Source organism: Ischnura elegans, chromosome X, assembly GCF_921293095.1.
Source record: "Ischnura elegans chromosome X, ioIscEleg1.1, whole genome shotgun sequence".
Taxonomy (NCBI): domain Eukaryota; kingdom Metazoa; phylum Arthropoda; class Insecta; order Odonata; family Coenagrionidae; genus Ischnura; species Ischnura elegans.
The window spans coordinates 41369307-41384706 of record NC_060259.1 but is presented as its reverse complement, the minus strand read 5'-3'; the positions used below and the strand labels follow the sequence as shown (position 1 = coordinate 41384706).

General features: G+C 37.9%; 1 protein-coding gene across 2 annotated transcripts; it reads left to right on the top strand.

Moving 5' to 3' along the window:
- The first annotated feature begins 3423 nt into the window (after positions 1–3423).
- Positions 3424–12869, top strand: LOC124170759 (trans-Golgi network integral membrane protein TGN38-like). Of its 2 annotated transcripts, XM_046549697.1 has the most exons (6): positions 3425–4135; positions 5940–6410; positions 7183–7218; positions 7596–7679; positions 11262–11398; positions 11953–12869. In XM_046549697.1, the coding sequence occupies exons 1-6, from the start codon at positions 3553–3555 to the stop codon at positions 12097–12099; spliced, it is 1458 nt and encodes a 485-aa protein (XP_046405653.1). In that variant the 5' UTR covers positions 3425–3552; the 3' UTR covers positions 12100–12869. The 2 variants fall into 2 exon arrangements, with proteins under 2 accessions (XP_046405654.1, XP_046405653.1); XM_046549698.1 differs by lacking the exons at positions 7183–7218; positions 7596–7679 and having other exon boundaries at positions 3424–4135.
- The last annotated feature ends 2531 nt before the right edge of the window (positions 12870–15400 follow it).

Here is a 15400-nt window from a genome sequence, read left to right as displayed (position 1 = left end):
CAGTTGACCGTGAACTCGTGCTAGGAAGGGGCTTTTAATCCTTCTAGGGTCTGAGACAGAGGCCGAGGAAAGGGATCGGCACCCTCTGAGTTGGGTCCAAAAATGGTTAGGGAGGGAACCACTGCCTTCAGTTGACGCAAAAACGCTTCGTACAAGGGAGTAAAGAAAACTTTCGAGAGACTCGTATTGAGGAAGAATTTCCCTGAACCAAGGTCCGGCGCGAAAGGGTTAATAATGACCTTAGGACTTCCTTTAAAATTTGACAATGCTAGGAAAAAAATTAGGAATTCAATTCGAAGTCGGCTACTTGCCAAGTTGAGTGAACACCTTGAAACCACCAGAAAACATGTTGATCTGAATGGATTTCAATATTCACAGCTTGATCATGAGCCTGCCATTGGTTTTTTTAAAAACCTATTGGGGATTGTCAAAGGACATATAGAAAAGATTTTTCTCACCATTTGATGTTATCCAACACAGCGAGGCCAAAATCTTTCAGGCACTTCACTAAGATTCAGGAAGGCACCAAGCTAAATGTAGACTTGGTTAACCAAGCTTTCACACAACGAAGAGAATTACTCACTGGGGTGCTGAAGTAAGCCTTTTATGGTGATATAGGTAGTTTTTTTGAGTTCTACTATTTTTTAACCTAACCTTATTAAGATTGTTTGATAAAATTTCATCTTCGCTTTTTCTCAATGCAAATGTTCTGATGCATCAAGGGAATCATTTCATTCTGGTGATGGTTTTAATGCAGAGTTGCCCCAACACCTAAACCTTTCTTCCTCTTAACCACCCACTTAGTACCAGAATATCTCCCATCTCTCTCCAGCCTCATGCTATCTGCCACGATACTTTACTTGTCAATTTGTGTTGTTCTTTGCAGCATAGAATCCAACATGATAATCATATTCTGTATTGAAATATTTTTTAAATACCAAATTCCCATAAGGAAACAGCCACGCTGAAATGTATTTCTTAGAAGAAAAAATACCTACGAGAAGTTATTTGCTTAAATTCGAGGGCAACAATTACCTGGCATGGTAGTGAGGGGTTTATGTACCCTTACTTCACTGATGAGAGATTAGAAGTCCAGGATGCAAGTATGAAGAATAGTGGAGGTAAACTGGATGGAAAGATGGACAGTTAGGGAGAGTGTGGTTGAAGTAGATCCTAGGAATACAGAGAAGAGGGTGGCAATGAATATTGTCTGGTGAGGCACAAGGATCCTGAATTTCTTTTTAAAGGAAAGGTACCCAATAATCAGTGGCGCCGACTCCATGGGGCCTCAGGGGGCCCGAGCCCCCTCAAAGATTCGTTTGGGGGGGCGGAGCCCCCTCAATAATTCAAGAAAATAATTAAGTTATGTTATGCTTTGTGAAATCACAAAAATATATTGGTAATTTTTATTTCCCATGCTTGACGATAGTTACCTTTTAAATAAATTCAACAATGTGTGTTGAAACAAATAATTATAAGGTTAAGCAGGTTAACTGAATTAGTAGTGTGAATCATGGTAGTGTTTGGGTGCTGCGACAAACTTTGAATTTAACCTCTTCCCGGGGAAAGACCTCCGATATGGGCCCCCCCAATATTTTTTATAAGTCGGCGCCCCTGCCAATAATTGAGGATTGGAAAGTAAAGAACAGAATATTTGCAGTGGCCCAAAATCCTCCTAGGCCTGGTGTGCCACTCAATGTGGTGCCCATCTGATTTGTGCTATATTGCCATTTTCAATGTAAAACAAAGGTGAAACTCTGAATCAAATGTTTCAAAGTTAATGGTGACAGCTGAACCTATAAGGGATGTTCACCCCTTCTCCTACCGTGACCCTTTGAGTTTAAGGCACAAAGTGAATTTTGGGAAAAAAACAAGCGTAGAAAACTCTCATGCGGTTATAGGTATATAACCATGGTTTTTGTCTAACAGAACACCATGCATGGATCTTCATTCTGGAGCACTTGTGTACATATAGTTATACTATATATACTACAGTTGTTTCTAACAGATGTATGTACATACATTCCCAAAAATGTATTGTTGTTGAGAGGGAGCTCATTTCATGAGTGAATTCAGCAGTAATTCTATCAGTGGACGAAAATGAGTCGATGCGGAATTGACCTGGAAACCAATCATCAATTCAATCACCACGGAATCCTCCGTAATAACAGTAATTCTATCATTACCTACTCTAAAGCACAAAGTAAATTAGAGTATATTAAAATATTATATATTTATGTATGTACACATTTTATATTACTACTACTACAAGTATATTAATAAAATAAATATTGGGTGGTTGTGTGTCTAGCTTTCATTTCAGCCGACTATGTAGTGCATTACGTGTGAGAACACTTCCTTCACAGATGGTCCAAAGACATTCTTATGTTTCGAGTATCAGTCCCTCGCCGATGAGATAAATTAGTATATGATATAAAAAGAGAAGAAATAAGTTGGTTGCGAAGAAATGGACATCCATCCTTTCACAGCATAACCGACTGTATGGTCGTATGGTGGTATGGTTGCATTCGTGCCACCGCCAATTTGTAAAAACTTGAATTACGCATGCGCAATGACTAGCGCCTAAACCGCCAAAATCAAACCACCAAAGCCATTAAATTCAGCAGCTTGTTCTGCTGGAACCTTTGAATGAGCACCAGAACAAATGACCTTATTATTAGAGCATTATAAGTGAGCAAGTATATTAAAACTCCAAAATGCTACCTCGTACTGCTATAAAATCTAATAAAATACTGATGAAAAATATATGCCAAATAAGTTAAACACAACCCTTAAGAGATGATGATGGAAATAAACCTTAAAGCTGGAGTTAAGATGCTCGTGAAAAGGAATATCACCTCATAAAGATCATGATCACCCCAATCACCGCAATATTGGTAAATAAATCAAATTAAAATAACCTTCAATTTGTTGTAGCTTACTTCCTTCCATTGTGAGATGGCAGCACTCAGAGGGAGTGCGGCGATGAGCCGTTCTTTGAGTCAACCTTGCCAACAATGGGTGCTTTCCATTCATTGACACACGTCGACACAAGTCGACTTGCGTCGCGGTTTTCGTGTTCCATTCGGTGTGTGTCGCCGACTGTTGTGACACAAGTCAACAAACGGTAACGCACAGGAATAGGAGAGTTATAAACAAATGCCGCGAGCCGACACAAGTCGACTCATGAGTCGCATGAATGGAAAGCACCCAATGAGCTAGAAATCTTAAGATTTCATTATCCTGTGAACTGGCAACTTAATCGATCTTAGACATCTTTTAGGCAACAGGGAGGAAAAATTTGACGAAATGAATGATACACTCATAATTCCTACTTCCGTGCGGCCCCTCTTATTAAAGCTGATGATTCGTTCACATTGTATTCAAAATGTACGGTTCACCACCAATGGATCGTGCGATGCACGACCGACCTATCGCTACGCGCATTTGATTGTGGTTGTTGATGTCCAAGATCATCCAAGATCTACGTTCCTGCCAGTATTGTACTTCGACTTTAAGTTTACTGTAAAGTTTAGAAAGTAAATTTGAAATATGTTTTCATATGTTTTAAAGTATTCAGCTGTGATATGTCTGACATTTTCATCGATGGTGCTAATGCTTTCTCAGCCCACTATTATTGACGAAATGATGGACAAATTAAAAAATTGTTCTTTTCCTCCGCCTGAAGCCCTGAAGAATAGCAGTCAAGGCGGAATATTTGCTCCGTGTCTTGTCGTGAGGCCTTCTTTAACTCGTGGAAGGCCGTCTTCTAACGATTTGAATTTTGCATTCGGAAAATATCTTTGCATGGAGTTGTTTGACTTATCATTACAGCTCTGCAGCATCAATGTTTCTAAAGGGCCATTTCCCATGTCGGAAGAAGATATAAACAAAATTTCTGTGAACTATAACGTGACCACTTTTTGTGAAAAATTACAGTTTTCTAATAGCCGAGCAAAATCAACAGAACAGTGGGCAAACATTGCCGTTGATGCATTGAAACAAAGACCTCTATGTGAGTCCAATTGTATAATGCATGGAACACTTAACCCTGTTTGCGGGGCTATTGCTTGGGCGAGTAACCTTCTGATTGCGGATGCCCAGAAACTGGCCGAGGGAAAAACTGAAGCACATGGTAAGGAATCTCTAATCTAGAAAAACCTAATTACCTTGGCTAATGTTTATCATCAATTGAGTGTAATAATCCTCTTTGGGGCCAATAATGAGAAATACTACGAGATGTTTTGATTGATATATTACTTGTGTCGTTTTTGCTGAACGGCAAATTGGAACTTGTAGATACCACATCCAAGTTGAATTGAACCACAGCCGTTGAATTCAGTTATACGCTGAGTGAATTCACTCTATCCCTACTATGTTTTCATTTAAGGCTGGATGGTGTCGCAACTAGTTCCACTATATTGTAATTTACTTCGTCAATTTGTAATGGTCGCACAATTAATATGTTTGTCTCTCACATGCCCCCTACTTGGTTCGTTTATTTACCTAGACCTTCTTGGTCAACAATAGCCTTTCACGTAGATGGATGGAAATGTGATCATGGTTTGGTAGTAATAAAATGCACCATAAGTGATGAAGTGGCTGTGGACTTCATATTTTACATTGACAGTCGCCCTTGAAACATAGAATTTTCTTGTGTGTCATAATCTTGTTTAAGTCTTTTGTGAGCATCTAAAAACAAGTTAATCACAAGAAAATCTGTTGTTATAGAAGACATACATATTCAGTTTGACATTTGCCAGACTAAAGATGGTATGCTTGAAATAGATTATGAGTGATATATACATGATATAATTAGTGGTGTAAGAGGCAGAAGATTATTTTGGAAGTTCAAGGCATAGAGCTGATAATCCCAAGTTGTACAGGTATTAGTTAGAAAGCACTCATCATAGGTCATAATATCATCCTAAACGGACCCATTTTCCTTACACCTTGTCTCTTTAAAGTAAATTTGGAACAAAAGCATTTTCATCTTTCATTAAAGTTAGTGCATAATCTAAAGGGTAAAATAACCTCAGATTCAATAATTATTAATAGCAATTCACAATTTTATGCTACATCGACATAGATGAATTATGCGTATAACTAACATCCAGGGCTCCCCTATTGAATCTATCACACCATGGTCAGAAAAGGTCAAGGTCATCATATGCATTGTTTCTAGCCCTCATTTATCTCAGTAGTTTTTGGTTCCCAAGAGAGTCTTTTGCTATTAAAGTTACAATTATCAGCAAACAACAGGGATTGGAACATGGAAGGTCCACAACAACAACCTTGTCATATATATTTAAATATAAATATATAGGCATTTGGTCATTCCCTTTATCTCTTGGTGCAACCAAATTTACCAACTTAACTGTGAGCTTTTCTCTAAGGTTAAAGGTGGGAATCTCTTACCGTGTTGAGGATTTTGATCCGATCTTGAGTGGCAGTGGTCAGGCTTTTCCGTTTTCAGACTGAGCCTTGTTGAGCAAAGCATTTGCTGGATGGTTTTGTGCTTCATTGAATGTCATCATTTGGGTAAAGTGCAAATTTACACCATTGATTCTTAATTAGGACGATTTTTGGATGTTCTGCACAATTGTAATTTCTAAAATCGCATTTTGTAGAATCTTTTCATCAACACATGTGCAAATTTGTTGTGAAGACTTCTTGCAAAGACTGTTAATTCTGCCTCCAATATAATGGATTAAGGTTAACTGGTATGTGAATTCAATTTGTTTACTCAGCAGTTCGTGTATGTACTGGAATGGGTATGCTGGCAGATCTAGAAAAAATTGTAATGTGGTTGTGTGATAGAGGTCACGTGTGCACTACTGTAGAATCCTGTAGTACTTAATTACATTACTTTATGGTATTATGTATCAACTATTCTGATAAACTTGTTATTGATATTGATGTTATCTCTGTTTTATCAGTTTTGGCTGAACCACAGCCCAGTGAAGAACGTGTAATCAGTCATTTGAAAGACCAGCCAGCCAATCTACCAAATGGAAAGGAGGAAGTCACAGTCAAGGGGTCAAACAACACTGTCACTGAAAGTAAACCTATCTTAAATAAATCAAATGAAAACTTGAGGCCCACAAACAATGAAGAGATCTCAAAACTATCGGAATCGAGTGCTGTTGGATCACCACTCGAGAAGCATCCGCAGATGGCTAGCCCAACACAGGCAGCCACAGTGGTGGCCTCACCCAGCCCTATTACTCTGGATGGTTCAGGCTTGAATAACTTGGAGAAAGGTGATGACCATGAGGAGGACCATCATCATCCATCGAAGGTGGAATTTCATGAAGCACCTGGAGGTGATGATGGCCAAATGGCACAAGATGACTTACTAGATAATCTTCCTCCTAAAGAAGGGAGCCGAGATAATATCCCTGATGATGGTAAGACCTTTTGGAATAATGAAGGTTTATTGTGATAGCATTTCAATTTTCCCTTATACTGCCAGTGGGTATGTGTCCATCCATGTGTGTCATCTTTTTCTGTCCGTGGCCAATTCTTTACTGAGACCAGCCCCCAACCCTTACTTACAATACTTAGAAATTTCATTTGGATTCGCTCTTTTCTATCAAAGATAGCTATGCTGTAAATAGTGTCAAGTGAGTGGTATTACCTTATATCCTGATCATTCAGCTTTTTAGAGAGCTTGTTTTTCTCTAGCAATAGCCTGGGCCCGCAACCAGTATATTTTCATTCTTACCTTTAGCCATTCTATTCACTAATGAAATCAAAGTTTAAAAGCTCTCAGCTAGCTAAGCTTCTATTCCTGAAGTTTGTACCTGCTTAATGGTGGTTTCATTGTTAATATTTTTGATTCAAAAGATACCATCAGTGTCTGGGTCTTGGTAATGTAAGGGGATCAGGAAATCTGTAAATGAAAATCAAATCCCTATCAAGGCCCATCAAATTATTAAGGGATACCATCATAGCAGGTAAGCTACGGCAGTTAGCCTGATGTCCTCAGTGTAGTGTTATTTTGAGGAAGTCTCTTAGCAACGATGAATGTCGGAGCCTGAATTAGAGAGAAACCTGCATCAATGATGATCATCAGAAAGGGATGCTGCTGTATTTACTCCCAGAATTACATATTAACCTGCATTTGACTTACATTTAAAATACCACTGTCTAATTTTTGTATTTGTTTTGCCGTTGTAGGTCTTCCTGGTGAAGATGTTCAACCCAGGGGAAATAGTAAGTTTTTTGTAATTTCAGGAAATCACTTTTGATGGCTTAAATGAAATTAATTTTTAAAATGTTTAATCCTTCTTTTATATATGAAGGAGTTAAGGAATGCAATGTAAAAATGGTATTTCATTATCCTTTAGCATAACTTTCTCAACAGACAAATGAATTGTCTATTGCATTTGAGTGATCTTGGATCTCTTGAAATCCAAGCAGAACCTGGGAAAAACAATAATGAGGTTTTTCCATCTGGAGTGGACTAATTTGAATCAGCAGTTGTTCTAATCCAATACTTCGTTCATTTAATGGCCATCCTCTGAGAAGTGGAGGATAAATTATTATTTTTAACTCTTTTATATATTTCAATTTTCCTGTTGCACCTGGAGATGACGGTGTTCGACTGGCACAGGATGACTTGCTTCGTAATATGGCTTCAAAAGATGGGAGCCAAGATAATATCCCTGATGAAGGTGAGACCTTTTTGGTACTATGGAAGTTTATCCGAATGACATTCATGTATTTTATCATTAATTTGAAACTTAATACATACGTTGCGTGTAGAGTAGACGTTTGAATTCCGTAGATTTTGGGTTAGAATGTGATTTCATTGGAAACCAATTTCCTGTGAGAGCTCCTTCATTTATCCTTGTATTTTTCAAATCCCCCAAAATTTTGTTTCCTCTCCTTAATTCTCAGTGGCACAACTTGCTGTGAACAGTCTCCTATGGGTGACTCTAAATGCTGATGTTTTAGCTATCTGAAAAGATCATGTGTCTGTAAATGGACAGTTTTCTCTGACAAGGAGGGGGGTACAGATGGGAATCAAAGATGAGTGAATGTGTGGCAAGACTGCAGTCATGGTGTTAAGTCACTTGTACAGCTTATGGATGTCTGTGGATTCTTGAGAAAATATCAATTTAGGTTGTATGTATAAATATTTGGTATGAGGATATTCAGGAATTTCAGTATTAGTCTATTCCTTAAGTGGATAGTTCTCCATAAATTTCTTTACTCAATTTACTCAATGAGTCTTATCTATTTATCCATCTCTACCATCAAACACATTATAATCATCCATCATTTTCTATGTGAGTTTCAGGGGATGATGTGTAAAATATTTTCTTTTCAGACCCATGTCCTATTAGTTTTAAGTTATGCCAGGTTATTTGGTATGCAGTCCATGTGACCATTGTTTGAGCCTTTACTTTGTGTTAGTTAATCATGGGAACACCTTACCATAGCATTATCCTTGGCTGATGTGGTTTTAATTTATGTGATTCTGGTTTTGGGCATTCCACTCTATGCTAGTCGTATGCACGTTGATAATTAAAAACTGCTTATTCAGCCTTATTCCTTACCAGCCCAAAAACCTTTGTCCATCACCTTGATCCAGCTGTTAGCCAGTGCAGACCCTTGGTTATAATAAAGGATTAGATCTTAAATTGCCACTTCATTTCTGAGCATTCAATTCAGCTCCCATTCAGTCAATTTAAGTTTGGCACATCGCTAGCTTGAGTCATGGGATAGGGTATAAATGGGATATTACTGATTTTTCAGGACAGTGATATGTGGTATTCACTTCTCCTCGAGCTCTGGATCTTGCTTTGCTGTTTCATGTACCAGAATGTGTGTTAAATGTATGGATTTTGGAGATAGTATTTCTGGGGTGATGCCACAGCAATGATAGGTGGGGAAATGCTGGTTTTAGGGCCAATTCTCAAAATGCTGCAGGGTACAAACTTCCTGCCATCCAACCAATTCCAGCCCCAAAGTGCCTTCTCCAGCCTCGTTTTGTGTGCCTTTATTTCCTGCATTCTCCTTCCACCCCTCAACCCCTTGCATACTGTCACTTGGGGGCACCTGTACTATCCCACTGTGTATCATCCTTTGATTTCTCCAGGCCTCTTTTCATCCATTCTTTTTATCCTCACCTTACCCACAGTAATTTTTAGGGGTCAGGTTTTGTAAGTGGTCATATGAGCCACTCGTGCCCTTCCTTCTCTTTGTATTCATGCATAGTAGGGAATGCTTGACTCACCCATTTCATGCTTCCATCCATTCTCACAGATTATGTGAGTATGCATCCCTGGTTTCTTTTACCCTCAACGGCAATGACAGCACTCGTAATTTGCAGACTTCGAATTCAATTTCTTGGTTTATTTTGAGAGTTGTCAAATTTTGAACAAATGTCTACGATGAATATTAATGGATTTTATGCATCAGCTATTTCCATGTAGATGCTTATGCTGAAATCGAGATATAATTTAATATTTATGGTAGAATTTTGTTTTAAAATTGTAAACGCTGCTCAAAAGGCAAAGAATTCAATTATTAGTTCATATTGTTTTAGAAAGGAACAAATATTTATTTCGCAAACTAACTGAATGAGCAATTGTATAACCGTGGTCCCTTACCACAAAGAGGGGTACTAAGACATCCCAAACCCATGACTGCCGTAAAAGCGGGAGAGCAAGGAAACTTATATTTTCGGCATTTCTTTGCCTGCGTAGTACAATCTCTGATGAAAATTTGCTGCTTTCGTCTCCCGGGTCAAGAAACATTCTGCTGCATATTTTCGTCATTAGTAGCGAGAGGGTTAACCAGGACTAGCCATGGTGATAACTTTAAGGAGTCACCCACAATACAAATTGTGCAAAAATTCCTTAGGGAAGAAATCATTTGCTGTGACCAGGATTTGAACCGAAGTCCCTTGAATTCCGGTCAAGTGCTTTAGCCAGTTGTGTTACCTAGGCATCATTCCCCTCTGTACTTCCTGGCTGTGGTGCGGTGTGCACAACTTGGGCTGCTAGTCGCATAAAATGTCAGCGGTCTAGATCATCTTGTCCGGTATTGTCCGCAAATTTCCACAGAGAGGAATGACACTGTGGCAGCTTCGCTGGCTAAAGTTCTCGACTGGGAACCAGAGGATCCGCATTCGAATCCCAGTCAAGGGGAATGATTTTTTTTCTTGTGAAATTTTCACACGACTTTTGGTTCTCGCCTGAATGGACTTGGCTGATCGAGGTAGGTCACAGTGCCAATAAATGGGCCAGGGATGGGGAGGGTGGCAGGAGAGGGGTGGGTAAAGGAGATTATTGCAGGGTTGTTACAGGTCAGGTAGTATTGTCCATGGTATCAAGGAAAACGTGTCTCTTGGATTATCCTCCCGATTATCTGTGCGCAGATTATCCATGCATGTGTTTCACCATCATTCGATGTTTTCCACCATTATTCGATGTTTTCCACTATCTTTACAAATACTTCTTATAAAAGTGTATTATTGTGTCTCTGAATTCATGGTATCAAAGTGTGACTGCTGTCATACTTGAACTTATTGTATTTGTTTTTTTATTGAGTCCTGTTGTGCTTTTATATATAACTTGTGTGGTTGTGAATTTATATATGTACTCATATATTTTTATATTATATATATTTTTTGCTACTTAACATATGCTCTTTGCCATTATGTACCATTATTATTATGTATCATTTTTGTTTTTAACGATTTCTATGTTACTTGCTAGCCAACAGAAATAAAATCATTCATAAAACATAATTATTTGCTGACGAGGAATGATTCAAGTTTACTAAGACATCTGCTTTGGCATTGTAGAATACGATGTCAAGTAGCAGAAAAAATTCTTGCATAGTTTTAGAAGATATCTTCAATAACAAATCATTATCAAGAAAATTTTAACCAGAAATTTTCAATTAATTTTTCATAACACAATAGCATAATTATTGCTATGGCCTTGCATGTGGTTGAATACAGCCAAAGGGAACCAGAGATTTTGTCACACTCTAGTATGTTTACGCCGTCCTAAATGAGTATCTCTTTGTAACACAGTATTTCAATTGGTTGTGTAAGGTCAATTATGTACTTTGTTACTCTTTCTTTTATGGATACTGTATTTTTTTCTGGGGTTAGTGTGTAATCTGTTCCATTTAAGCTTAACCTGCAAACCTTAGCTTAAATCATTGTGCTTTGGCATTTGTTACTGTAGAAATTGAGCATTACAATATTCTATGGAGTAATAATTGAAATTTTTCAGTTGCTAATGAGCCTACGATGGAAAGAGGATTTCAAGATGCATTTGTTGATGCCCAAGACTCACACTTCTTTGCATACTTCCTCACAATGGTGGTCATCTGCATTGTTGGATACCTTTTATTTCACAATAAGCAAAAGGTTCGTTACTCAGAACTATTTTAAAGTATAAAATTTTTTAGTTATTATTTTATAAAGCAATTCATATATTTTAAATCTTAATATTTCTGTTAATACATACATGTATGCATTATTTTAGTGCCGGTGTGGAGCTAAATATTTTGTATATAAGTTGGAAGGAGTGTCAGAGATTGTTTTTAGAGAAGGATTGGGAGTCGAGAGTAAATAAATGCAAACAGTCTTTCTGTTATCATAGAAATTATGTGCACTTTATTTTGGATACGAATAACTAAACAACAGGGAGGGACTCAATGAAGTTAGCTACGCATAATATTCTTTAGTTTTGTGTTATTTAGACTCAAATTTAATTGAAAAACCCTTTTCAATAGTGTTCATCTCAATATTTGCAAAAAGCAAGAAATTGGCTGGATTTGTCTTTTAAGGAAGCTTGACTTACCTAAATGCGTGCTTTGGAATCGGTTCAAATCAATGAAATAATAATAGATTGTCTATGGAGGGACTAGTTTGGTTCATCATGGGCGAATTGCTTATTTGATTTTTTTCTCTTTTATTAGATAATTGCCCTTGCCTTGGAAGGAAGAAGAATGCAGGGTTCCCGTCGACGGCCCAATACATCTAGCTACAAAAAGCTGGACAGTAATTTAGAAGAAGCTGTAACATCAACATGTTCCTCCTCTTCTGTGACCCATGTCATATTTTGAAGACTTTCTGCCAGTGGTCCATGTATGTCAATGACAAAAAATTCTACTTTAAATAATGACTGTGTGAGCACTCATGCAGTCATTATGTTGCTGAAAAAACCGATGAGACTGCTTATGTTTAGATTCATACAATAAGAATTGTTTACCTGATTTGGCTTATATTTGAGTTGCCATCACACCATGTCAGGTGCTACAGATTGCATAGTTTATATTATTATGTTTAAAATCAGTTTCTGTGATTTCATTGTTTTTCTGTTTGTGCCCCTTTTGTTGTCTTTCTTATGTTCGCCAAAAGTTTGAAACTAAAGAACTCTTTGGTCAAAAGTTTTAGCTGATTAGCTTATGTATTATGCTCGGATACACAGCATTAATATGATGCAGACTTTTGACATGAAGTCTGCACTAAAAATAATTTGACGGAAGCCTTGCTGATTTTAAGTTCAGAGGGGGGGGGGCGTGAAATTTTCCTTTTAATATTTTAGCAGGGACGTTGAAACTTAATGTGGACCCAAGCAATTGAGAAAGGGAATTTAATTTATTTAGTGATAATACCTGCATTTTTAATATAATTTATTCTACTTAGCAAACAACTTTCATTGCTGTGTGAATATTATGTAATTGTTTTGTTTTGACTGGTATTCTAAGTACTTCAGTGGAATGCACGCACATGCCAATTCATTTCATCCCCTCTCCTTGTGATTCTGTTGTTTTCATGTGAGATACTTAAAATCAATAAATGTACCTCTAAAATAAATTTTATTGTTCATCCATAGTGTCCATATTATTTGGAATCGAAGGACGCAGTAGATAGTAATTTAAAATTTCATGCCTGGGTGGCATTTTTTCATTTTTTGGGTGGCAGAATTTTTAATTCTCATAACCCTTTGAATATCTTCAGTCTTGCAACCAAGGGGACTGCATAGATGAGGCCCAATTTCATCCCATGGAAGGTTGATTTCTGTTGCCACATAAGTCGCTTTTAATTGGTTTTCAAGAACGTCCATGGCAAGGTGATGAGTGCAATGCAATCCACTTTTTTCCAATAGTTTGAAGTATAGTATTTGCAATTGCAAGGAATAGCATTGAGAAGTTATGAATTTGAGAGACCACATCATTGTGCACATAAATTTCAGTTATCACATTCAGCGCAGAGCACGGCAATTGACGTGTTCTGCCAGTCGGGCTGGGAGCCCTTTCTCTGCCTCCGTATGTGACTAATATCCACTTCCGAGTCTTCCGATTGTGTGCATGGCCTTCAGCAAGCTTCCCTCTTTCGACCCGTGTGCGCCGTTTGTAAATAGCAGTATTTGAACGGAAGTTATGGTGCGAAAACCTCTATTTTTCTTTCTTATTTTATTGGCCGATTCTGACGAGTTCCATGAAAATCGGGCCCGCGTAGAATGTGTTAACACCCCTAATTATAACTTTTTTCCAAGAGACACTCTTATCGCTTTGTCCGTAAGCGACCTCTCTTGTTGCACTGGAATTTTTCTGTCGACATCAGGATATTCAAGTCCGTAAGATTTCCGGGTTTTTAAATCCTATTGAAAACCTTTGTGGAAATATTATACAAAAATAGGAGCGAAATGCCATAATGAATCAATTGTTGGGGATATGCGAGTATGACCAAGGCCTTCAATACATAAGTAAAAATCTTGTGTGAAGCCCATGCCTCAGTGTTACAGATGGTGCAATAGGGTGGTTTCCTATTATTTTTTTATTGCCTATATCGGAAGATTATTACTCCTGGAGTACGTATTTCATGCTTTTAGATTTTTAAATGACGATATCTATTTTTCGCGATTAAATGAAAAGTGAAAATTTTCAAGAGCGCGAAAACGCGATGGGTAAGGAAATCTCTCCGTGTGACGCATTTCTGGTTCCCCCTCCCGCCTTGTGAGGTGACCTTGATCGAGGCTCTGAGCGCTGATAGGACGCAGGATGCTAGAGGGTAGCTGAGTGCCTTGCTGGCTGGTAGCGCTTGGCTTAAAAAAGGTTTATTAATACCTTATCAAACGAAGAAAACTTTCCGACCTTAGCCAGTTTTAATAGGTGATTATTAAGACATGTTTCCCTGAGCTATGCGCCTCATGCATGCATTGGTAATCTCAGACGATGTATACTAACTCCTATTTTCTCCTATAGAAACTAGGTCCCTGTGACGTCACGTGGAGTGGCATCGCATGGGCGCCAATCTGGCCCTTTTCAAATGAGGATAAAAATGGACCATTGCCATTCGTCTAAACCGGTATTTCTAAAACGAAATAATTAGTATATTATGAATACAGTAATTTTGGGTAACAAATAGCAATCAATGCCTTTCGGTTTCTTTGATGAAGGAAACTACCCTATTGCACCATATGCTCAAGGCATCACTTCTCACTATGACTGCCTCTTATGCGATGTGAATGTTTGGCTCAGTGTCTAGAATATGGTTCCTGCCATTGTGCAATGATTTAACACATCCAACCAATCCTGGACATCTGATTTTGTCACTATTCATCGTTTTACATCCTGCCATGCAAGTGGTTTATGGAAATGAGGGCCAATAATTGTTTTGTGATATTTCATTTGCAAAATTATACCGATACACGAATTAAGGCAAATGCAGATCTCAAACTTCTATGAAATGGCACCTACGCAAAAGAAAAGCGTGAAGGTGAATATGGAAATTTAGGAGCTTCACACTTCACCATCGGGTATGAGCACCCAATATAGAGAATGATTTACCAGGGATCATGAGCACTCATTAAACCAAGCTTCCTCTAAATTTGGGTCATGCAGTCGTTCATGCTTGATTCAATTGAAACTGCTAACGCAAATGAATGTGTTGCCAAAATAATTGTGACATCCACAGTTGCCGCTTCCGAGTAACTCTTGCACACAACTTCAAGAGCCTGTCTTTCTTCCCATATTGATCAGACAATGACATGAATAAACATTTAGATTTAAAAATAAAACGTTGACTGCCCTGAAAACTGTTTGCAGTAGGATAGGAAGGGCTGCTGGTTTAAAAAAAAGACTGAAATATATGTAAATGTAACGTATATTCATCTTGGGTGTGATTTAATGTATGGATGCTAGTAAAATCAATGAAATTTATTCTGAAAGTCATGTTTTGTCAAATTATTAAATAGTAAAAGGTGGTTGATGCATTGGGGAAAATTGGGAAATAGCATCTTAATATGAAACTTGAGAATCTAAAAATTTATAATTCACCTGACCGTGGCATGTTTAATCCTCAGCCGCCAAAAGGAATTTTTCATGTGTGACTGTTCGTCAAAAGCACAGTATTATGTAC